The 27,128-nt window shown below is 36.4% G+C and overlaps 1 protein-coding gene across 2 annotated transcripts; it reads right to left on the bottom strand.

The window, feature by feature from the left end:
- Positions 1-60: 60 nt before the first annotated feature.
- LOC105051789 (uncharacterized) lies at positions 61-24,881 on the bottom strand. Of its 2 annotated transcripts, none has more exons than XM_010932389.4 (18): positions 24,693-24,881; positions 20,973-24,296; positions 20,436-20,649; positions 19,806-19,972; positions 19,570-19,649; positions 16,969-17,100; positions 16,770-16,886; positions 16,403-16,495; positions 13,700-13,777; positions 11,798-11,854; positions 7,415-8,177; positions 7,277-7,332; positions 6,254-6,333; positions 6,074-6,156; positions 5,890-5,969; positions 4,925-5,004; positions 3,206-3,251; positions 61-1,441 (listed from the first exon to the last, which is right to left on the bottom strand). In XM_010932389.4, the coding sequence occupies exons 2-18, from the start codon at positions 24,292-24,294 to the stop codon at positions 275-277; spliced, it is 6,615 nt and encodes a 2,204-aa protein (XP_010930691.2). In that variant the 5' UTR covers positions 24,295-24,296; positions 24,693-24,881; the 3' UTR covers positions 61-274. The 2 variants fall into 2 exon arrangements, with proteins under 2 accessions (XP_010930691.2, XP_019708441.2); XM_019852882.3 differs by having other exon boundaries at positions 20,973-24,305; positions 24,693-24,844.
- Between the last annotated feature and the right edge of the window lie 2,247 nt (positions 24,882-27,128).

Raw genomic sequence — 27,128 nt, 5'->3', positions numbered from 1 at the left:
TAAGACTTCATTTGACGCATACAGTTAAGCCATAAACCTACAAATTGAATCAACTTCCCGTAGTTCAAAAAATAGAAATTGCATCTGATAGATATTAGCATGTAAAAGAATTATAAATACATCGAGAAGCGCCTATTGCTGCCCCTACTTTTCAATCAATCGAATGACCACAATCAATTATTTTGTGGTGGTTGATGACAATTAGAGCTAGTAACATCATTGCTTACATTCTCTGAGGAACATAAATCACTACCATCCCTTGGATTTCCTACACCTACACCAGAATCCCCGTTCTTTTCGCTCCAACTGCAACCGCGGCCATTGCCCTCCCGGGCCAAGGAGGCCAACATCTCTGAAACCTCTGGTTGTTCCATTTCTGTGGTCGGATAAACCTCCTTCCAGAGCTACTGGAAGGCCATCTTGCTCTTCCAGTAATGTAGGAGCTCCTGGGCCTTGATTCAACTATATCTGCTGGCCCTTCCCCTGATGTGCTTTGAACAGTCAGATCTGTTGTCTGAGACTCTTCAAGTCGTCGTTTGGTTAGATGCATTTCTTTTGCAGCCCGAGTCATACTGTGGTCAGATATCTCCGCTGGACTTGTAGGATTTGGTGTTCCCCATGGGTATGGTGGAAGAGGTGGAAAAGGATGGAAAGGCATGGTGGGTGCAATCAACCAGTTCGGATGACTCTGGTTGCCTCCAGCTTCAGTGGATCCCAGCTGCTGCATCAGGGTCAAAGGAATGCCATATGACACACTGAGATGAGAAAGGAATCTCTCCTGTATACACCCCATTACTACTTCCCCTGTAGTAACTGAAGTTTCAAAAGAAGCCTGAGGATAGCGATCCTTCTGAGGAGACCCAAATCCAGGCGGTGCTTCATCAACAAGGTTCTGCTGCATTGGACTCTTCATACTTGCGACTTCATCAAATGAGCTATTCTCTTCTCCCTGGGTCCCAAAATCCTTCTTTAATTCCTCAAGTTGAGAACCAAGTTCTGATTGTGAATTAGTAGCTTTTATAAACTTTAAACCTGTCTCGACAGTATGATCTTCAATTGACCACAAGGTTCTTGGATCTAAGACTGTGATATCTGATGGCTGATCCCACCTGCTTTTACGTTTGCGTGTTCTTGTCCCACGTGCTGTATTGTCATCAACCACAGGTGAAGAACTGCATACCAGTTGGCCAGGATGTGAAGAAGTTTCTCCAGGGATATTAACTAAACATGAAGATGTTGGCTTTTGTACTGCTTCACTAACACAGACTATGGCATCAGTGTCTCTTGCCACATGATCATGCCGACGTCTATACTTTGACTCAAACCAATTGCGGTAGGAATGTTGTGAATCTAGTTGGCCATCATCCCTATCTGATGGTTCAACTCTTCTGATAGTACGAGGAATCCATTTATCTCGAAAGTTACGAGCAATTTGATGAACCTGTATATCACAATTAAGGCAACTACTGATATATCTTGAATCGATAATAATATATACACAGACAATAGACATGATAACAGTCAGAAGTGCATCAAGACAAAGCTAAAAGTGGCACAAACAATTAAAAAAAAGAAAAATTGAAAGCTAAAAACCAAATTGTTCAGTTGCAAGAAAAGAAAGCTAAACCAAATGCACTCAAGTAATAACTGTGATAAGAAGCTTTACACACTAAATTTTGCAAGGTCATTAGGTGAAGGTTGAACATGTAGGTTCTGTTCAACTTAAATGAGGAGTCTTAAAATCGACCGCAATATAGTACTACAAAATTTTTGAAACATTTTCATATTTCTAACAAAAACTAAAACCAAAACGAATTGCCAATATAAAATCAAGGTCTGTCAAACATATGCCCTATATAGTGCCAGAAGTTCTTTAGCTCAAATCTATAAATGCTGAAGTATTTTTTTTGAAATAAATATCAATCAATTTTCTATATATGAAAATAAAGGAAAAGATCATGAAATGAATTAAAATGTCTGCAGCACTGCCTATAGTGTTTCAAAGTTTCTCTTCTCAATCCTATGATATTGATCATGTATCAATATATTTTTCCACTCATTTACATCCAATTGAAGTACCATTAGTTTATCACTATCATAGAAACTAATCCCAAAATTTTTAGACACTTCTTCATTTTCTGCATTTTTTTATTATTTAAATAATCCCGTAGAATTATTAGAATGAATTGACTCATAAGTCATAACTAAACCCACCAACACCAGCACAATTAACAACATTACAGCATTGGCTATGTTCAGAAAACCATGGCCAAGAAAAAGCTTAATTGAATAAAAATCTCCCTTCAAATTCCACATTAATAAACAATATACATTATGAATATTGGGTTTTTATTGATGGATATCCAAAACGAGAGCATTGGATATAGATCGCATATAACTTTCCTAAAGCCTGTTATTGATTGATGTAGGGTCTCATTCCTGACAGCCTGGTGATAATTGGGCATTAGCTGGTTGGTTATTTTAAAATAAAAACTTATTTTAAAATAAAAAATCTTAACTACGTGAATTGTTGGATTTTAATTACAGTGAGATAATCTAATAAAACAAAACAGCTCCTACTTTTTCAGAAAACATCCTGTTGAGAATGGTTCAAGATCAAAGAAGTTGTTAGCAGTCTTTTATACATTAGGCGGTCAACTTAAGTTAGTATTTTTTCCCTCTTAACAAGTTACACCACAAGCCCTCAACAATTCTCATCATGGAGATTCCCCATCAAAACAACAGTGTTCTAGATAAATATTGTATGGAACCATGAATGACTATACTTGCAGTCGGATGTTCCTAAAAATTGCATGTATTTTTATCAAAATACAGGCCAACATGCTACACCAGGACCAAACAAAGTAGTTGTTTATAATGAAATTTTTATTAACTTTAAGTTGACAACATAAATATCTCATACAAAAAACTTCCTAACAAAATTATTTTTGATATTGGAGATGAATAAGTCCTTAAAAAAATTATTTCTTCAATTTAAAACAAGGAAAAACATCATTTCAATTCAAGTAGAAATTATAGTCAAAGAAATACAGGGAAAACTTACTAGGCAACTTTAAAAGATCACTAAAGATCACATGAACCAATGTGATTTTTAACATGTGATAGTTAAACAAATGCAGTCAATTAGAAATGATAAACAAATATACCTCAGAAAAGCAATTAAGATAGTAACATCATTTATTACCTGCATATCGTTATGCCTGGTCAAACTCAATATTGAGTCCCTAAAGCTGCATTGAGAAATCACATGGAATAATTTATCAATGATGTGACAACACATTAAGCTAAAGATGAAGAGAAAATAATAATAACACAAATTACATGAGTTGCATCTGCAAGAAAAGAAACAAAATTTTCGTCCACATATATATATATCATTGGATTAAATAAGCTACACAAATAGCAAATATGCTAGTAACGGTAGCAAGAGAAATTTATTATTACAAGAATGGAAATAATGTGGACTGCTTGGAAAGTACAAATAGAAGATAAATTATATTTAAGGTTGAAAAAAATGGGCACTCTAACAAAAATCACAAATCTGGAGTGGTGGTCTCAAACCTTGCATGGTTGCCCATGATAAATAATTCAAAAGAAAAGGAGACAATAGATCCATGGCTTTGGCATTCAAGCAATAAATGATCTTGGAAGAGAACTCAGGAAAAATATTTTTTAAAGGGCAAACTCACACGCACAACAAGGTTCAAGATATATAATAATGGCAGAAGTTTGACATCAGTAGGCAGCCAATGAAGAAAAGAGGCGAATCTAGGACAAGTTCAAGGTGTCATACAAGATGATCTACGGTTTAGGTGTTCAAACAAGAAATTGTCTAGAAATAGCAGTTGGGAAAAAATCTTCAAATGATCAAAGAGAACTAAAACAGAAGGAAGGGCACATGAATGGAACGAAAGAGACAAGAGGAGGCAAAACAAGCACACTGTGGGGTCAACACTCACTCCCATATAAAATCGATCATGAAGGGACAAACAAGAAAAAAGAAGTCCTTCTCAAAACAGACTACCTTTCATGATTCTCAAAAAACAAGAACACCGGTTCTCTCTTGAACAAGGATGTCATCGTTGTCCGGCTAGCTCCCGACACCTGTCCCAGGAGCAAACCAAGAAGGGGCCTAGTACTGAGATTTTTAACCCCTTGCTCTTGGGTTTTCTTTTGTATATTTTTTTCTCTTTTGCAGCATACAAGTCTTAACGAAATATGGGTAAAAAAAAAGAGAGAGAGGCAAGCATCTAATCCACAATAAAAGGTTTACCTCTTTTCATGACAAAAACAATATATATATAACAAGTTCAAATGATATAGAAGCTTTCAACACATACATACATGCAAGCAAGCCTGAATACATAGATATGTAATATATAAACACACATACGTACATATATATACATATAGGTAATATATGGACACCCAGAAAACAGCACTCATAACATTAATTCTAACTGGACAACTAGGGGCCCTGAACCAATAATCTGAGTCCATTGGATGTTCTCTACCATCTCTAAACTGCTTGCTGTCAAAACATCATGTGATCAGGAGATCCCTAGTCTATGCATCCAATAGTCAAAAAATATGCACTATTTCATGTTATTTAAACTATCATTCTTTTATCATTGGATCAATAAGCTAGGAATCTCTAAATCATATGATTTTTTGATAGTGAGAAGTCTAAAAGAAGTATATTACATCCAAAGGCTCGGATTATCAGTGGTTGGTCCCTGGTCATCAGGTTAGGAATGACCTTATTAGGGCGATTGCATGGGTGCCCATACATTAGCTCTACCAGACATGTATGTATGTATCTATCTATACATATACCCACACATACAAACAAAGAATGATACTGAGAGAAAAGGAAGGATAAACATGCTAAATTAATTCTAACCTTTCCATTCCACTACATGGAGGACCTTGATTCATGTGTTCTGGAGTAAGGATCTCTTTTAGTGCTAGAAATTCTAACACCTGCAGGAAAATATTAGCATCAAACAAATTAATGAATTTTTTTGGACCTCAGTTTATATCGATGAACAATATTACATATTAAAATTTCCGAAAAACTGATGCAAGCCCACCTATGACCGATCTCACACTTATATGATGTCAAATGACTCAAATCAGTATGCCAGCATAGGTATCTACTGAATCAAAAAGATTGGATGAATATGGTCTTAGATCTTGCAGTACACCCATGTATCATTCATGTATTTGTGCGGTATAATACATGGTATATTCCTATATCTACTCACAATTCACTGAACCAGATGACAAACTCATCACATTGATATGGGTCATTACTTTATGGCACAAGGTACTGGGGCAAGACAGTATGTTAAGGTCAAAAGATTTCAAACCTCACAAAATACACCATTCATGTTCACAAAGTAAATTTATTCCAAAAGAAAACACGAACATAAATTCAAATACCAAACAGGACAATTAGTAAAAGGCGATTGCTATCTTTCTTCAACCAACATGAAAGAAAAAGAAGTGATGCAAAAAACAAAATAAATTGTCATGAGGCTAATTAAGTAATTATACAAAATCCCAGACCATGCCAGGAAATAAGACCATAATGTCCTCATGACATAACCACAGACCTAGGTGCTAACCAACCACTTGCAAAGCCTCAATAGCCACTTCTAATGTGTCCAACCTCCTGCTGGGATGCATCATGATATTACAAAAACCCATGATGCTTAATTTCATTAGTGTTATAATCCAAAACACTAGTAGCCAGTTTCATTTAGGAAAAGAGACCATATATCCAAGCACTCAAATAAATATTAGAAATAGTTAACATTGCAAAATTACAATATGATTAAATAGTATATATATAAATTTGCTAACCTTGAGAAGCTTTCGGATGATAGGAATTCTGTTGAATTTACTGCGGTTTTGCTTCATTATATTGTGCAGCATCTGCAATCCTACATAACCCAAAAAAATCAAGATTGTTGATGCACAACCACAACAACTCGTTCTTCTACAGCATCTAAAAATTGTTAATGACACGATATGATAACTTGAGTACCATTTTTGTTAATGATATCCACCAAAACTGTCCGCGATTTTGTTTTTAAAAGAGCATCAAGTATCAACGAAAGGTCTCGTATACTGAGAAATAAAAAAGAAGAGAATAGCATTAGAAAGCAAACTTTTCAAAAATCATTAAAAAATGCTGCAGTAATCATATGAGGATGCCTCATACAACCTTTGAGACGCACAGCCGCTAACACGATCCCCTCCTGCTGCAGTGACAAAGAGGAGCTTCAAATAGCCTTTGGTGGCATCCTGCTCAAGGATGAAAGATTTTATAAAATTTCATTCAACCACTAAGGCAACTAAAAAGGAATGAACTGTAACAAAGAATTAAAAAATTGAAAATCAAAATAAGAGAGTACCTCAAGAATAATCATTTAAACTTTTCCCAACTGAGCAATTCTTTGTGCACCGTGTGCAGTGCAGCTAATTCTGCACTGCACACGGTGCAATAAGAATTTCGGTTTCCCAACTATTTGGGTTCAGCTAGAAAGGTTATAATCAGAAAAAAAGCAGAACTAATCTAGTATCAGAAGAGGGACCAGTGAAGACCTCTACAGAGCATTTATGGTGAAATTTGAAATTCAGAGGGCACCAAATAGGATCCGTGAAGTAGATGCCATAAAGCCAACCCACAATGATGGGCTAAGGCATGATGTTAACACTTATACAACATCATGAGAGTTTCTATCTATCAGGTCTCCCTTAAGTTTCTGAAGGGAAAAAAGAGATTGCCATATATAGAATGACACGATAAGAATGGTAAAGATTTTTATTAAAAAAATACATGGCCTAACAAACTTCAGAAAACTGCAGAAATTGGATAACATGCTTAGGGAACTCTAGTATTAGCAACACTAGATAAGAATGGTAAAGATTTTATTTCCTAGCTCACATAAACAAAAGCAGGGGTAATGTATGCGTGGATCTTCGAATAGTAGATAAAATTTGGCCATCAATCTAACAAGAAAAAAAATTCAACAAGTAGCATGTGTCAGATGCACATGGGCATGTTTTGTGTGTCATAATTACACACCTATAACAATGAAGAAAACAGTCATTATAGTTTCCCACTTGTGTCAAAATCAGAATTGCAAATTTTATTTGCACCAATAATGCTGCTAACAAAATATGTTGGAACATTTAAAATCATTTAAGGACAAAGTGAATTATATCATGAATAGGTTATACTTACTTTCCTCTTGCTAATGCCTCCATCCTCATCTAGTAACTCATTAAGTTTTTCTTCAACTGCATTACAGGTGAAAGTATATTAATATAGTGATTGTAGCTTATGCAATAAACCAGCCACCACATTAGAGTATGTTATTACCTCCCTCAAAATGCCCACTACTTGCACTTGTTGGCAATTTTTTGGCCTTGGGGGGCACCAAACTTTTTACATTTGACTTGCTCTTCTTTATTGTCCTGCTTGAATGAGATGATCTGGCAGGATAAGTTTTTAAACTGCTTCGCTTATCATTAACAACATTGGACAGTGAAGTCTTGCTATTCAGGATGGAATCAGACACTGATTCTTTCCCAGAAATAGAAGTTTGTAAAGAACTCTGTGTTGGTTGAACATCAGATACAGGTCTGGACATGGTCTCTTCAGTTTGTCTATCATCTAGACTCTGTACAGAGTTTTCCCATGAGTGAATATCAGATAAGGGTCTGGACATCGATTTTTCAGTTTGAATAGGATTCAGAGTGAGACAAGAAGCATCCAATGAGTTAGCATCAGAGGAGGGTCTGCATATAGTTTCACTTGTTCGTTGATAATCCTCTGAGTCTGTGATTGTGGTAGCACACTGAATTAGCAAATCCTTATTTTCTATAGAAACATCTTCATGTTTCAAAGTCATAGCATCCATAGCATCTGAAACAGTCTTGTCCACATCTAGCTCTCTTTCACCATCATCTTGGATCATCACTGGTTCAGGATAGTCATCATCTGAATCATCTTGAACAATAACCTCAGTATTCAACGGATCGCCACCAATATAACCTCTGCATTCAGGAGCACCACATACACATTTCTTTGCAGCAGCACCAAACACCCGCACGTAGTTGTAATCAAATGTTACCTCTTCACCCTGGACATTAAACAATTGTCATTTATATAACAAATAAGCCGCATCTATGAACACCAGGAATATAAAACATAGAGGAAAAGTGAGAAGTAAGAAATCACCAAATAATGAACTTTTGAAGACTTATGGGAAGTTTATTCAAAGATAATTGATAGAAAAATAATACAATCATCAGAATCCAACAGCAGGATAAGTGTAAAAGTGATTGAAGATAAGAAGGCAATTCAATGCTATGAGATATATATTATATCTACATATTTCTTAACATATACTAAAGTTAGCAACAAAGAAAGGAATGAGTCTCTATTTACCTATAACATCAAAGTTTGAGTGGGATGATGATTCATGATTAAATTCAAAATGCATCTAAGATATGAAATACGAATTGAAAACATCACAAACCATGAAAATTTTTAACAATTCAACATATTTATTTAAGTTATCTAAGAGACATAATGATATCATTAAATACTGTATTTGAGTCTAACTCCAACATTTGGAGCTTAGTTGAAACAAATGAAAACTTAATCCAAGAGGTTTACAAATCATATCATGTGGGATATGAGAAATAGCTGTCAAATATATACACAAACACCATATGCCAAAACTATTATGTTGGAACTCAATTTTGAAAGGTGAAGAAAAATATATTTAAACATAGTGTTTGCATTCTCATATTCACACCAATACTTGATTCCCATATTTTCTGGTACCCAAGCATATGGGAGATGGGACCACCATTATTAATCTTTCTTCAAAACTTTAAAAAGCCCGAAACTGCCATCCAAACATCTATTTCGCAATCTTGGCCCGTTGAATAATCCTGGACCTCTCAAAGTACAAAGATTTAGCAACTCATGGCTGATCGTGGGACAAAATACTGGAGCTCAACTGAATCATAAGTCCTGTTTCCTTGTAGAGTAATCTAGAATCAACATTGGTGATTATGTGAAAGTTGCTTTAGTTGACCCAACAGTCTAATCTTTTAGATGCCCAATTTCAATTGTATATTTTGAAAAAATCAAGATCTATCACAACTTAAGAAATTCCACACAAAAGATAGTTCTTTTGGGTCATGTCACCCTTATCCATTCGGAGGGGGCTATGGCTTGATATATTTGATGTCTCTATTTGGGGCAGCAAAAGATGTCGACCACTTCTTCTCTCAATATATATTCCAAATTTTTTGGGATCGCACCATAGCGTTGCCCCCTTTCAAGTCCAAAATCTTCAACGAAGTGTCTTTCAGGGTTTGTACCCATGGATCTTCTTTTTGTTTTCCATTTTTCTTTTATATGCTATTTTTTTCAGTTTACTAGCAAATTGACTCATATTTGATTTTGACCATTTCCATGAATCTTGATCGTGATCCTTAAATATTATATAACCATGTAGCTCTCTCTAGTGGCCTTCTTTATGCCCTTTTCTTCCAATTTAGATCTTTCTTTCACCATTATCAATTGGCATGGGAATATCTCCCTTCACCACAATGCCCTCTAAAGTGTTGTCATGCCCCTTGTTATCTTATGGTGATCCATGATAAAAACTAGATGCGAATCACAAAAAACTTGGATTGTCAGTTGTTCCTCTGTGAATCGCAAGGGTGATAACATATTGCCACATCTTCATTGCTTATAACCCACATCAGTAACCTCCATCACTTCAAACATTATACACACTTCATCCAAACTTCACAGACTGAACAGAGGATCATGCTTAGACCTGGCCTACATTCCACCCATCGTCTGCCATCAAACTTCATACCTCCACAAAGCTCTTATAACTTATATTTCCTCTCAATGATCAACCCTAGAAGCACCAGTTCATCAATGATTGTCAATCCATTCACTAGGTCAAGTGGATTGTGACCACTGAACACATCTTATGTTGAATCCTGAAATCAACTCCATATGGAGATGGTGCTCCACCATCAATTATGCCAAATTACAAAAGTTATCAAATCTGTTGAATCTTTGGAACACCAAATTTAAGCCAACTAAAAGCAATTTTTCCCTATAACAACCCTTCTCTTGCCAATGACAACCTTATCTGAACAACTTGCTGAAATAAGGTATCACACTCTGGCTGCATACCATGCCCCCCATACAACTTTTAGATCTTACAAAGTGGCAAGCAAACTGTATGAGAGAACGACCATTGAAGTTTCTAACACAAAGTGCTTCAAGAGTGAAGCTCATCCCCTAAAACTTCTTCACAACCTGCTCGATAATCTCTCATCTCTTTCGCAAGAATATCATATCTGAATCTTTTCACTGTATCTCCCACCATGGTTCCACTAATGCAAGACTCCTGCAAGATTCAGTAGCTGACAACTTTGTTACATGCACCTAGATGCATTTAAAAAATATGATTCCCGCTAGTCGATTAAACAAATCTAAATTCCCAGACATCATAAGCACAATGTTATTTCATGCAAGATTCTTGCACAGCTGAAAGAATTAATACAGATGATAAGTGATCCTATCAGAATCCATTATTTCCATTCACCTAAACTTCCTCATATTCAACCTTTGCATTCGCTTTTCCTTGGCATATTCTGAGTCATATACTTGATCTAAATCATACGAACTATTTTCTATTGGGTGCTAAAATGATGTATCTTCCACTCTGTCAAATCAGATGAATTGCACTGTTGATGAACAAGTCCACCAAAAATTCCAATAAATGTCCCATGGACAATATCTCCTATATGACAAAATCTCAACTCCAAGAGTGAAAGGAAGAAAAAAAACTTTAGTGAAAATTGACTTAAGGAGGAAGGCATATGTTAATGGCTAAATATATGTAGAAAAATACATTGAGGAATCATATTCATCTGTTGTTTCATTATTTTTTGGCTAGGCATTTTGAAAGGTTAAAATATTCCACTAAAAATTGATTTAGAGTAGAAGATATGCCTTCATAGACCAACAAGAAAACAATTTCCTTCCTCAAATATCTACTTGTTTCTTCCAAGGTTTTAACTTTTACGCATCAGTTTCAGTACCCGCAGTAGTTCCCACAGGTTCAATATTGGTATGGTACACTTTTTGGTGCCAACACTCAGTATGGGTGCATACCAGGTATAAAATCCCAACCGGTAAGGTTTGGTATGTCTAGTACAGACCAATACAATCCAGCATTCGAAACCATGGTTTCTTCTACAGACAATACCCTCAATACTATAGATTACATATTCTAGCTGGTTATTCTTGTCAAAATTCATCATCTATTCTTACATCTGAATATTCATGAAAAATCCTCTTTTTCCAAATCATTTCTTCAACAAGTTGCTCTTCCAAATCCAGTCTTCACTAAATATCTTGATTCTCAACACTTTAGTTACACCATACGTATACATAGACACACATATAGATGATAAGATGAATATGATGGAGTGCCCAATGATTGTCCATCATATACAATAACTATAGCCCACTTCTTACAAATTGCGTAAAGCTAAATACCATCATACATGCTGACCAGCTATAAACTTTGAACAAATAAGAGGAAGAAAAGAATAATTAAAAATAAAACTAGAAATGCTAATTAACCATATATAATGAGCAACTTAAGTTCAATCAAAAGAATAACAAATGGCATAGGGCATTTTGGATCAGTACCTTCTTAATGTCCCTTATCGCAAATAGTCCAATACAAACTTCTCCATTTACCATCCACTGTTTCCACAAAATTAAAAGAAAAGTTTAAAAAATCATAGTGGATCAATAAAAAAAGTAAAGATATTAGTCAAGCTAAGCACCAAAATATAAAAACTAGCACCAATTATAATCAGCTACATGATGAGTTAAGGACATAACAATAGAAGTTGGCACCTGATAATAAAAAAAATAGTTGCAAACATTAAAAAAAAGAAAATCACATATTAGGCATATTACATTCCTAATATATAGTTGTTAATAGTTAACAATTTCAAAATCATGTTCAGAGTATCCCTCAATAAATTAAAAGGCTTGAGCTTTAAAAAAAAAAAATCAAAGAGAAAATTAAGAAAATATAGTTTGTTAATAGATAGAAAGACCTAATACTTGATGGCTTCAATTTGTCTTCTAAAGAAATTTTACATCTTATTGTATAAGAACTCAACCCATTTGTTTCAAGAATTTCTTGAAAGTGGGAGGGCAGATGACCAATTGAACTTAAATCAGTAGCATTCAAAAGAAGGAAGAAGGAAAGAAAATCAAAGAGCTTAGACCAAAAAAAAACTTGTCTATAACATCTATGAAGAAACTTCCAGAGTTCTCTTAAGATTGAAAATAAGGTGCTTGCTTGCAATATTTCCCTCCTCCTGGTACTTTTACAAAAGAAATTTTTAAACTACATTCTCATTAAGAACAAATGTGTGTAATTAAAGAGCAAAGATTGTAGAAAAAATAAATATTTGATAAAAATTATTCAATGCTTGATTGGCAATTTTTTATTAATGAAGGCTTCAAATTAACTTATGCAATTGATACCGACCTTCTACTTGCTTACCAGTGCTTTGCCTTAAAGATTATTTCAAAAGACCTCAAATTTGTAATAGGAGGTCCCCTCATACCCTACTTTTTTAAGATATTGGAAGGACATTTGATTAGATTATATTGAGGACTCCCTTGATTGGCAATTTTCTGATAAGGTGGTTATTAAAGGCCTTACATTCACAAATTGAGGTATCAAGGTCCAAGGCACTTAAGCCTAGTATCAGTGCAGAGTCTACCATGTTGTGCCATTCAATCCTTGGCATGCAACCGCAGGCACATGCCAGCAAGGAACTAGCACAAAATATACTGCTATGTATTGCGCATGCTAAAATGGTACAGGCTGTCCTAATGCTTGGCAGCCCTGCCAGTGCTTGCATGAAAACATTGCAAAGACAGCATGCCATTGACGCATGACACCTTGATATATGGCTCTAGCTAGCAATTTAATCAACAATCATATTGATGCTATGTGGATGGCAATTTCATCTAATGCAAGGATTTGGTGAATACATGAAGACCAACACTCTCACAACTCAATATTTTGGAGCATTTTTGGTCTCAATTTAAATTAATGATGTGGATAGGAGCTAGGCAAAGGAACTGACTTTGAAATCAATATATTTTCCTCGTCCTTTCCCTCTCAGGTACTTGGGCCTCAGGTTTGGTAGCTCAGAACATTCCGCTGTTTATTTGGGATGCAATGACTGAGAAATTTGAGATAAGGTGGTTGTGAATAATTTCATTATCAGTTCCAACAACAAAAGGATGGAAAGAAAACTTGTAAATTGATCCTCATAGAAACAATAAAAGCACCTATGCTACTTTGTGGACAAAGTTATCAAACAAGAAAAAGAAGAAGCAAATTTTAAAATGCCCACATTGGAAAATTCAGCTTACTACACATAAGAACCATACACAAATGCAGATATTGATACACACAACTTATTCAAACCACAGTCATATTAATCAAAAAAAAAAAAAAAAAAGAAAACATCGCCTGTTTGTGCAAATTAAGAGATGCAGTGTAAACAAAATAATCACCTTTTCAGTGCGACAATTAGGATTACAGCTATGATTGATGAAACGACCCAAGTTTCCTTTAGCACATGCATCTATCACCTGAATTAAGTGCAAGTAAAGCTAGTCATTTGAAAGAAAATAGATGGTGGCACATGCAAAGATAAACATGATTTCTAAAAGACAAGCATGCATTGCACAGTAGTACACAATCTTCTGCAATGACTTAAAAAAAAAAGTTTCAAATGAGCAATATAATAATGAGGAATCTCAAAATATTGCATCATGTATTCCGATGTCTCAATGATGGAAACTTGATTTTTTCATGTCAGATGTCAGTTTCAGTATTTCTGTAATTCCAGCTGTAGTGGTCTTCCATATGTTAACACATGCAGCCAAAAAATGCATGAACCAACATATTTTGAGATCGGAATAAAGACAAATATCAGCATAGAAGTGATTCAACCACAAATTAGAGATACATAATTAGTGAAATGACATCAACATGGCAAACCTATACATCATAAATCATTCAAGTTATGCTACTACAACTCAAGACTGCAAGAAAAAATGTTACATTGTTAACATAGTGTTAAATTTTCTAAAAGTTTGGAATTACTTGTAGCCACTAATTACCAATTTTATATGCTCCTTAAATCTGCATGACTAAATACATTAGCAGATGCAAACTCTATTCAGATATTTGTGCTGCATGAGGCAAATGAATGGCAGGTTAAGTATCGATGCAAAACAATAATATTTGCTATATTAGGGAACTGCTATAACCGGCACCAAATCTACAAAGTAGGAAAATTTCTAGATGTCCTGTAACATCTCACAACCACCTCACCACACTAGAACCTGGCTGAGAAATAAGGACCTAAGTGAAAAAAAAAAGATTCTCACCAACGGCATAAAAATTAAAAAAATCAAGAACACTAGAAGTTGGGGGGAAGAGGCTCTATAGTAAATGATCTCCAGATCATGGAAATTCCAGATAATAGCAGAAAAGGGGCAGAGAGGATTGGAAATCTGAAACAAAGGACTGCAGTGTGTCATACAGATGTTGATTTGCCCATGGAATGTGTTTATCTTGCCACCGGTGGTGAGTTATGAGGCAAACCACTTCCCTTCCCCATTCCAGACCATTACAACTCAACCTACATTGGCACATCTTTTCCGGTCCAAGATCTGGAACTAACTTCTCCGAAGTGTTCCGATCAAAGTCGAGCAAAATGGCCCCCAAGACCACCTCGCTGTTCCCCAAGTCCAGCCATGGAAAGGAAATGTTGTTTACAAAAAAAATTGGACATTGTATTCAAGGTGGGAATGGACAATATCAAATTTCCAACTGGTAGACGGCATAGCTCGCCAAAGCTTTCTCTCAATTTTTCCAGAATGCAAGTAACCCATGTACATAACTAGTATTTTCAATTGTTAAGACATTCCAGTTATCATACTTCAGAGTTTAGAAGAGACCAAAATAGTGTCAAACTATCTAGTATTATTGGAGACCTGGAAATGTCTATATTTTCTTCTTTTCACTGTATGTAAAGAAAATAGTCTTTGACAAGATGGTGGTGGGACAACAAGCTGAAATCTTTTCAGGATTAAATAACAAAGATACTACATGGTTATAGTTTAAAACTTCTGGAGAAAGAATTATTTAGTGCAAACACTTCTTTGATTGGCTAACAGATTTGACATCCTTAAGTCTTACATTGATTAACATGAAACAGCAAGAAAATGAATCATTGATTTTGATGCAATGGCACACAGAAAATTGAAAGGCCAAAAGCAAATACTAATTGCACGAAGGTACAACATTCCCTGAACCAAGGCATGTCGAGGACGTACTAAGATCATAGCATACCGCATACAGCATATCGAGACACATCAATAAACCATGAGTAGATGCTGAGACATACAGCAGCATGTACTGTGCCGAGATGTGACCGGTACACCTCCAAACAATGGTATTTCAATCCTTGCTGATAAATCAGTTGCTTTGAATATGCCATAGAGTGTACCAAATATTAGCCCACTTAATTCTAGCTAATTTGGCCTGAAAACCTTGATGTCACCTCTATATGCACCAATTTTTAAGGAACCAACTGTGCACTTAGTGTTGCAGAGACATCCAACTAGAGCTAAGGTCACTACAAACTATGACATTTGATGGAGCTCATCAATAATTTACTTGCCTCAAGGAAACTATAGTATATCCTTTTCTAAGGTAATAAAAGCTGAAGGCAGCAAACTTAATTAACTCCCAAATTTCACCAGAAGTAACATCAACAGGCCTCACCCTATTAATATATGCACCATGATGTGCTTCAAGCATTCTAACAAAAGTAAGAATACAAATCTGACTCCAGTGATGTAAACTAACCGCTTAAGAACAAAAATCTGGCTCCAACATTGACAACCGACCGCTTAATCCCAAAATCTTAAGCTGTCAGGAAATGGATCAACAATATATGGAAAGCGGTGGAGCAATGACATTAGGTTGACAGTCAGCAATGAAATGAAACCCAATTTCATGTCATGTGCAAATAAATATGGGAAAGTAAATCTACTTCGTATAGCATAGTATGTGCAATTCCTTTTCCTTTAAAGATGATGAAGTTTACTCCTATGCAGAAACAAGTCAAACATAAGATTCCATGAGAAATGTATGACACTTAGTAGTAATGTAAGAAAAAGGAAGGATCGAATAGGCCAAACCTCACCACCATTCAACGTCATGAAGTAGAAATGCTTCTGACCTCTGGAAGCATAGTATCTTTGTCGAGCTTCATATGAAGCTAAATCAAGCACCTGAAAAATGGCAAAGTACAATATCCTAATAATGAATTATTAGCTTTTTATTATCAAATCAAGGAAAAAGGTTAAAAAAATTATGGATTTGTATAAAATATCTTGCTTTTAAGTTGTGATATCAATGACAATGGAAGAAATAACCCAACAATTATTTAAAATGGTTTTTCATTAACTCATAAGGTGCAGGTATATAATTTCCAGATTCACTGGCAATAGAAAACTAAGGGAGTATGAAGTTAAAAATGAAAAAAAAAAAAAATTACAAGTCTACCTCCCCAACATATTCAATAAGAAACTGCCCTTGAGATACATCTTCAAGCAGCTGTAAGCCATAGCCTTTCTTTCCACAACGGAACCATTTGAATTTGGCATATTTGTGTTGCTGGAACTGTTTTCAGAATCCCTTTTTGTTATAAGAAGATAGAGCATAAGAAAGTAAAATAACTGGAAATATAAGAATAGCTAAAAACCTGCTGATTCGAACAAAGATTGCCACATGGGCAGGTTCCTTTGACACACTCTATGTTAAGCATCCTGTTCAAACATGCATCTCCACAACCCAAATTGCCATCTGAAGGAGGTTTGCACTGACAAACCATGATCTGTTTCAGAAAAGAATAAATAAATGTCAAAGAACCCGAAACTATCGAGAAAAGTTAACAGAAGAAGGAAAAGCAATAATTAGTAAAAACAGTGTGAGGAATGAAACAACATAGCCGGCAACATGATGTTACCGGATGGAGCAAATTATGAATTTGATCAACTAATTTGCTTCACATGACATTAGGAATAACAATTAACATAAACAGATGTGGCAGATTGAACCAATGCAGTCTCCATATGCAGTCAGGCTGCATGATGAGCTACCAGCTGCCTGCATAGGCCCAGGGAACATGTATTGCAGCCTGGTTGCATATGGACTGCAGTAATGATGGATTATTATCTAACAAGTCACTTCCTAAAGAAGATTGACTTTTACTTTTCAATATTAGTAATTTAATTACTATTAGTTTTATTTCTTAGTTAGGCAGTCTAATCATGGTTATTAGGCATGCATTTTTTACCTGCATTTTGATTATTCTTCATCTGATCATCGGTAGATTTATTTGTTGCATTAGCATACTGGAAATTGAAACATAGTTCATAATGGGGTACTGTTATTGTTAGCTAACTAAAGTGGTCTTTTTTTTAAAAAAAAAAAAGAAAGAAAAATTAAACTCGACTAGTCTCCCATATAATTTAAAGTCCATATGCAATTTTCCTTTTTCTTTATCTATTTGTCATTTTTCACTTATTTTATCTATTTTCATGAATGTTAATTGTTTCTGCTTTTAACATGCCAAGTGCACATAAGCTCGCATATAAGCAATGCAATGCCCTAGCTGCTTGCAACCATGGTTTCTTGTGAGAACCTTGCCAGTTACCACATGTAAATGATTCCAACATTCATGTCCAAGTTCTCATTCAAGTTGAATGTGCAAAAATGTATATCAACAGTCAATATCTAAAATATACCTAACAAAAACAATTGCAACATAAAATATTGGTTCGAGATAGTAATACCACGTGGTGATAGGGAAATTAATAACACATAATCATCACATGTCCACATAAGAGGTTGCGAAGGCTGATTGACTGACAAGTTTATTTTAACATAGACAAGTACAACAAATTTAGCTTTTTGCCTTAAAAATCAAGAAATGTGTTACACCTACCAAATTTAAGGTCCTCAAGTAATTTTGACTACCAGGGATTTGGAAAGAACAATATGTGAAATTGTCTGAAGTTCTCCCTCCCCTCCCCCCAACCAAAACCCAAGTTTTCATCTTCCCTGACCACCTTCTCCCAAACACCTCTTAATCATCACCACCATACTAGGATTAATACTCATCCTCATTACTTTCTCTTCATCTTTCCTGGATCATCTTCTTATTTCTTTGTTATTCAGTGTATCTGGATCCAAGCATAGCTCAAATCCCCCCCCCCTACCCCCCTTTTCTCTACTCACCCTACTTTCACCAATCTCAAGTTATTCCCACTTTTAGGGAAGTACTCTTGTCCCATCATTTACATGGCAAAATCAATTTTATGTTTACAATCACATTTTCTATATGCAAGAAGCATCCCCAACCCATCAGCAAAAGTACTAAATTATTTCTCAAAGCATCATAAGAACATATGGCACTTACTTTTATATTTTTTATTTGTTCCCTTTCAGTGCCAATGTACAGTTCTAACAACAAGGCATTTATGTCAGTATAATTATATTCCACAAGTTTCTTATACACATCTCAGCTTTAAGAGCATTATTCTCTTTTAAGCAAAATTACAGAAAATAAAATAATAAGCCTAAATTACAGTCTAGAACCTAGATGAAGTGATGAGTAACATTACAGCATGGCTTCTCCAAAAACAAGAAACCCCAAGCCACCCCCACCCCAAAAAAAAATAAGGAAATTCCATGTTAGCTCGAACTCATCCTTCCATGCTTGCTCTACATTGGTCTCCTGTTCATATTTTCAACTCAGAAGCAAGTTTTAAAATCCATGGTATGGTACAGGCCCAGAACCATGATTGTACGACATGGTATGTACTATGATAAGGTCCCAAATCATTCCACACTGACCTACAGTTTGGCTGGAACTACCAGTACCCTACACCGATATAAGCTGGTACGTACAGTTGCACTGGCCCTGTACCGTGATACCGTAATCCTTGCTTTGAAGTACCAAGGTGGCCCCATCGTACTGTATTTACATGGCTCACTGTTTAAACGAAGCTTTGAGTTGATACAAGGGATTGACATCATAACAGAAGCACCAGGTGTACCAGTCAAAAATTACAAAGTTTGCATTATGATAGCCAAATCAAAAATCTAAAATGAAGATAGATTATGGTAGGACAATCATGCAAATGCCAAGAAGCATTTTTATCACAAAGCATTCATGAGACAGAATTGTGCTTTCTATATAGAACCACAGGGCAAAATGAGACAGCAGTAGCGGACAGACAGACAGGCATGCAAGGAATGTCATTGTCCTACATCAAACAAACAATGAGACAAGCCAAACCTCATCAATGGTCTGAGTTTTACGATTGCGATGCAGAAACAAGTTAGACTTGATAAGTGTCCAAGAGGATTGCTGTAAGGCTGCAACAAGAGCAAAGAGAAGCACAAAGAAAAAGGAATAAAGATCTAAACAACAAAAAAAAAAACACACACACACACACCCACATTCCTTTGACTTTAAGAAGAGTTTAGACTTGTGTGATCTAAGCATTACGGGATGTGATAAAAATCCCATACCTGTTGACTTTGAAGTTTTAATCCCCTTAGAACTAGGATGTACGCAGGAAAAATCTTCATCGCAAGAAGCATCTGAAATCTCCAACTCTGCATTAATCTCTGCATTTGTCTTCTCTTGTGGTATCAAGCAGTCAGCAAATGCCTTGTCTGTGTTGTCCCTACAGGTCCTTTAGAACAGAAGTGGTAGAAATAAGTGAACAAATGAAAAGCTAAGGCTCAAAAGTAATCTAAGCCAAGAGCTTTCAATCTTAAAAGAGGTGGTAGAACAATAATCATAATCAAATGCACCATTCAGCAAGATGAAATCAAAACAAAGTCAAGCTTTGATGCAATAATACAAGATACCACTTTTTGATGCTTAAGTATGTATGGGTGTGAACACACACACTCACAGATATATAATCGCTCATAAACAATGAACTATAAGGCTCACATCAAAAAAGGGAAGAAAAAATAAAATATTCAAGGTGATGGTCTGTTCCATGCATATTCAACATGCCTAGCAACCTTTTGCGTGTACATGCATTAGAATCACAAGTCTTATCAACAAGGATCTGTAACCCAACAAGAGCGAGACCAAAAAGGCATTAGGAAAATAATACGAAATTTCAGTCACAATAAACTTTTTACCATCTGCAATTTGTTTCATCTATACTATCTGCAAGTGCAGCTGATATGCAGCGCCACTTGTGGCAATCATCACAGCACACCCATGCAACCCGTGATGGTAAAGACTGCCCCTCCACCACAGAAGCTTTGATTGATGTCGGTTCCTCAACTACAGGTGCCATACCAGAGTCTGATACATGTTCGGGAACAGCCTCTCTTCCAAAATTAGTTTTACCTATGCAATGAAATATTTAAATCATAATTACCATGACATTCAGTATGAAAAAGGCATCCCAATAATTAGGCTCCCGCCATTGCTGGGTCTAGGGAGGGTTAGATCTATACAGCCTTACTCCGCATGTGGAGGGGCTGTTTCCATTTCAAACCCATGACACCCATATCACCATGGAGCAACCTTACTGTTGCGCCAAGACCCACCCTCTACTATGATATTCAGGATGCAAAGTTTAAAAAAGAATATGCATATAATCATATATTAGGAATGATAATCATCTAACTTACAGAAAAGGAAAAGATTATTTTCCAAAGATGACTCACAGATTAGTTCAGCTGATCCAGTCGGTGCCAACTTATTAGCTGCTCCCGAAGACAAGCTCATGCTCCCACTTGCTTCTAAGCAAGAATCAGGGGTCTGACTTTTCTCTTTGCTTCTGCTCTTATTGCCTGTCTTCCTTACTCTATTTTTCTTCTGCCCATGCGCATCCTTTCTCCTGTGTCTCGCTGAATCAGGTTTACCTGAACTACACATACTCACCCTGGAACTGGCACTTCTAGGAAGTTTACACCCTTTGATTTGATCAGTCAGCAGTGAGGCCCCCAAAGTTCCATCTGCTGACTGTCTATTTCCTGCATCACACGCAGGTGGTGCCTGTATATCTGAATAAACTTCCTTTTTTGTAGATTCTTCACAGATCTCAAGTTCAACCATTCCAAACACTGCAGAATCTACATCAGAGGTCATATCTCTTGAAGATTTTCTAGCAGCTTTTCTGATGGACTTTGAACATACAGGAGTTCCTTCATCCAAGCTACCTTGCTTTTTACCTTTGCGCCTACTACTCATCTCTAAACGCTCACCATCCTTCTCTGCGCTTTCTAGACCATGCAACTTTTCTTCAATAAAAGGATGTTCTGATATGGTGCATGTCATAACACTGGCTTCAAGACCTTTCTTTTCTTTCTTTCCCTTCTTTCCTTTCTTAGTGTTTTTCTTTGGATATATATCCAAAGATGGAGCAGATAGTAGGTCATCTTGAACCACAGGCACAGGAACAAGTGGACTCGTAAACAGTCCAGCATCTGGGCTTGTTGAAGTGGCATTCTCACCAGCAGTGACTCCAACATCCATAACAGGGTTATAGACATCAGAGTCTGGTGACGACCCAGGATCTAACAAGTGTCTGTTGTTCATGGTTTCCACCAAGGCTTCAGACCCTACTTGAGATGAAACCCCAGGGCACTCACCCAGCATGTTATCAACAGATGTTTCTTGAGTCAAAGTACTTTCCACATCCTTGTCTCCCTGCTGTCCATCTTGTTGAAGCAACCTGACTGCCTCAACATGCCTATCTTCTGCCAGTTTCCGTTCAACCTCAACTTTACTGGAAATGCCAGAATCAGTATGGCCATCTAAATTTGGCAGGCAAACATTATTATTGGTTTGTACAGAAGCCTGTGAATAAACCACAACAGGAAACATAGGCTGCACATGCATCTGATCCTTTATATGCACAGAATTAGTTGAAACAGCACATTTAGTTTTTGACAACCTCAAGTGCCCATCTTTTTGAGTTGTCTGTCGCAGTTTTCTACCTACACTATGCCTCCCTTTCTTTGACCTTTTGTTCCGAATCTGCATTGGATCAGAATCAGATATTGCAAGTTTGCCATTTTGCTTGAATATCCTTAAAATGTTTTCAGCCTCCCCCCAGACAGACTGCCGTACTGGTCTGTGCAAGCAGCTTCTTTTTCTTGTTTCTTTGTTTGAGATCCTAAATATGCTGCTTGAAATTGATGTCTTAGAGTTAATTGCTTTCCTGCATTTCCTTGCAGTATTTTTAGTTCTACTTAATGGATCCAAGTTCTCCTCACTCAGGTTTTTCCTTGAGGAAGCAGCACGTTTAGGGTTTGTACGCCTGAACACAATTAAAGGAACAGGTTTTGGATTGACCATTCCTCCATCACTCAACTGTCCACAAAAATCTTTTCCACTTTTGCCACAGCAAGCCAACATTGTGTTACATGCATCAGAATTGTTCCCCAGGAATTTTTGCCCCAACGAGGAATTTGAAGGACAATTCTCTGAAGCAGTAAATGGATTAGATGGTTGCTGAGAGAATGATCCTTCCACGACAGAGCAAGATCCTACTTCATGATCTGAGCCTTCCATTAAGTTCTGGCAACTGCCTCCCTGTGGAATACTAATTCCATCTGAACGACTGCAATATCCAGATTCCTGCTGATCCTTCTGTGCTCCCTTAAACTCCATGGTTGGACAATAAACAGTTTCTGAGCTTAACAGCTGATTCTCCTCCCCACTTCCATCTTTTGAGCAAAGCATAACATTGCAGTTTATTGAAGCATCCAAGCAATCTCTAGGAAGAGGAGGACAGCAAAACCTATCTATATGTTTAGTGGTGCCCTCACTTGTTTTTCTCAAGGGGAAATCTGCTGCCAGTTCAGACGAAACAAGAAGGGCATTATCACATCCACTACAGTCTTTGATATCATCAAACAATCCAGCAATGTACCCGCCTTCTAATCCAATCCCAATCCCAGAAGAATTTCGTGAACCATCTCCTTCCAGTGTTCTCAGTGGTGACAGACCTGGAAAGTCATCATGCTCCTCTTCATTAGCCATCTTTGGAGACTGTACTGGGGTTCTGTGTTCTGCAAAAAGATGCTTACTCTCTTTCTCAGCCCTGACAAACCTCCCACAACCATCATCGACCTCCTTATTCTCCTTAGCTAATACTCCAGAGCAGTTCCCAACTTCGACAGAAGAACCATGGCTATCACAACGATGAGAGTAGGCTCCATCCACCAGTTCTGTAGTATCTGAATTATTTTGCAGCAGGTAACCATTTTCAAGGAATGTATGATCAGTGCTCAATTCTTCCGTATTAACAACATTGAAAGTCTCCTTTGAGGGTCCATTTTCTAAGACAAGATGCATGCTCTCTTCCTTAGCCTCCACAAAACCCCTACAACCTTCTTCAACATGCTTTACCTCCTTAACTGATACTCCCAAGCTATCATCACCATCCACTGTAACACCATAGCCATCCCTGACTTCCAAATCACTGCTCATCTGGAGACCACTCTCGAGACCGCCACAACCAGTGCTGCACTTTTCTTTATTCACCATCTCTGGAGTCTCCACCACAGGTTCTACATTTAAAACAACGTGCCCACTTGCTTCCTCAGCCCCCACCAGACCCCCACAACCTTCTTCCACCTCCTCCTCCTCTTCAACCAATGCCCTCGAACCATGCTCGATATCCAAAGAAGAAACATTACCATCACAAGAAGGAAAGCAAGCTCTCTCCTTTACATCCAACATCTCCGTCCCATCACTCACAACATAAGCATTCTCCAGACCCATATAACCAGCATCGTGAAACCCGTCCAATGACCGGCCCCCAACACCACCATTGCCGTCCAATGAGTCGCCATTCTTATCTGAGGCCAACCAGGGCTCACATTCCTCTCCTTGCCTCCTATCTAACAATACGCAACCACCACCTTCCTGTGGGCTCTCGAGAACCCCACCAACTCCTCCCACGGCCGGCGGCGATCCGCACATGGACTCCCCTCCTACCATCGAATCTCCACTATGAGTCCTTTCCGCCTCCCACATTCCTAAAAAACCTAAACGTCCTCAAATTAGCCCAAAATATATATTTTTTTTAAAAAAAAAAGCAACAACAACCAGAAGAAGAAAACAAAATAAAAAGGGATAAAAAATCAATGCATCAGGACGTAAAACCCCATCTTTTTTTTCCCCTCAACCAGCCGAAATAATCCAAGAAAAATAAGAAAAATCAATCGAGAATTCCAAAAGATCATTCAACCCCACGAAAACTCCAGGCAAAACGAACCCAACAAAACCCAGGAAAAAGAAAAAGAAGAAACCCTAACATCCACCGCCGGCCGAACGAACGAAACGATCCAAACGAACTTTGTGCTAAAAAAAAAGATCCATCAAAGCGAGAAAAATAGACGCAAAAATTAGGTAATAAAAGGGTCGGAGAGGACCTGGGGAGGGCTCTAATCCGCCACCGCTTCCGCTTCTTCTCCGCCGCCAACGCCGCTCGCTGGGTTCGCAGCGGATAAGCTCGTGGCGTCGCCGTTCATAAGACCTCTCCACGGGGGCGCGAGGAAAGAGTACTTGTTGACGGTTTTAGGGAACTGGGGAGGGGTTGGAATCGGAATCGGACTCGGTCTGGGAGGATGAGTATTTTGGAACCGGGGTTTATTGTATTTTATCTTTATCCTTTTTAGTGCTAATTTTCTCGGCAGAGGAATACGACACATGTACTTGAGCGCCCTAATTATAGTAATTTTGTGAGGGGGAAATTGGGGAAAAGAGGTTAACAGGGAGGAGGGAAACTTGTCTAAAAAGGCTGAACCAAAATTGACGCGTGTTGGAATCGTGTTGACATGCAACAGGAGAAAAAGAAAAAAAAAAAGGTCTTTCATCGCTGAATACTGGTTTTCGGTTTCTTGTTGTGGAAAAAAAAAAAAAAAAAAGAGAAACGGTTTTTTTTTTTTTCTCTTTTCCCCATTTGATTCTGATGTTTGCCGTTTGTCATATCTTGAAAGGTTAGAAAGAAAAAAAATCAAAAAAAATCAATGAGAAATGTTATGCCCAATTTTTCATATGTGCGCTTGTGTCAAAAGTTTAGTTGGCATGGTTCATTAAATTTTGAAAAACACTGCAAACCATGCATCATTAGGTTAGCATGTAAAAAGAAAGTTTATGAGAAATTATATATGAATGAAGAGTGTTCCAAACTAACAAATTAAATTGAATCCTAAAATTTGATTAGTATAATTTTAATCATCTGTAATAATCATTTGATACACGATCTAATAATTTACTTTTATGTTATATAGTGAATACATATAAAAAGATTGGCAAGTTTAATGCATATTGTATTTTTGAATGATGTAATGATCATTTGATACACGATCTAATAATTTATTTTTATGTTATATAGTGAATACATACGAAAAGATTGGCAGATTTAATGCATATTATATTTTTGAATGATGTAAAAAATAAGATTTGATTGAAATATATGGTTTAATGCTAGAAGCTTGGGACCTAATTTTGGTGGACAGGTGTTAAAATATATGATCAAAATTGTTATTGAATAAAAAAAGTATGTCCATCTTTTCATCAAGAACCTTTGATTATCAGTGATAATGATTAATACTTCATTTTGTAATCTATGGATCCATGTATGATGCATATGAATTCTAAAGTGTAAAATAATAGTAGAATCTCAATAATTACATGATCGAATCTCATAAATTTCTATGATAGTGATACAACCTCACTCAATTACCATCGATGCTGCTTTTACCCCAATCATTTCAAGCTATCATCCATTGACACATTTGAGGAAAAAGAAAAACTTTCTTTAGTAGGAGAATTGGGAGTGAGGAAGAAAAGATATGTTACTGCCGGTCGAGCTCTCATAATCTATGCAGGAAAAAAAGGGACTTACACTTTTAAATAGGTATGGCTAATTGTATATAAGTTCTTGATCAAATGAAACTTAATAGGTAGAGATATATAGCCCTTCATCACGCAACCCCCCTTCCTATCGCCATCCAACTTCTCAAAAAAAAAAACTAAAAAGAAAAAAAAAATCCCATATACAATACTCTTTGTTTATGATCTACTTTGGTATATGGATAAAAAAGATAAAAAATCCAATTAAGGTTCGTATACCAGTATATATTGGAAAATTCTCAATTTGATGGTGATATAGCCTTCATGATAGTGATGATTCAAATCTTCATTATCATTTTAAAAAAATCAAATGAGACTTCTATTTTCCCTGATTTGTCATATAGTTTTGACATAACTCCTTGATTGCTAGAAAACTATCAGATGCATAATTTTTTCTTGATGAAATGTGGAGGAAGTAAGGTATTTCACCCACTCAGATTTATTATTTAAAATAAGTATATGTATAAAAGGAAAGAAAATTTGAAGAGACATGAGATGAGAGAGAAAAAATTTAAGATAAAGCTAAAAAGGATACACAAGTCCAAATTTAACTATATCCTTCAATTATTTTCTTCGGCACCAGATATTCCCATAGATGAAAAGAGTGGAGAGTCTTTTGTGGAACTAAAAAAATGGATGCTTGTCAATAAAAAAAAATTCTTAAACATAGACATCAACGATTGATCCCATGAGCTTTTAAAGGTTGGTTGAATTTGTCTTTTCCTCCAAGATGTCCACAAAGAGTAAAGATTAGATGCACAATATTATAACTCATTATTATATTTTAGATTTGATTATAGATGAAAAGGAATAGGGGATTTACTATGGAATGGTACTTTTATGTATCAAATATGAGATTCGACAATGTTTTAACATTATAATTTCAAGAAAAAAAAATTAGTGTTGAATACTTAGGATTAGTTTTCTTTTGATACATGTTGAGATGCATA

This window comes from Elaeis guineensis, chromosome 9 (genome assembly GCF_000442705.2).
Source record: "Elaeis guineensis isolate ETL-2024a chromosome 9, EG11, whole genome shotgun sequence".
Classification (NCBI taxonomy): Eukaryota; Viridiplantae; Streptophyta; class Magnoliopsida; order Arecales; family Arecaceae; genus Elaeis; species Elaeis guineensis.
The sequence above is the reverse complement of the archived record's forward strand: the minus strand, read 5'-3'. Positions and strand labels throughout refer to the sequence as shown.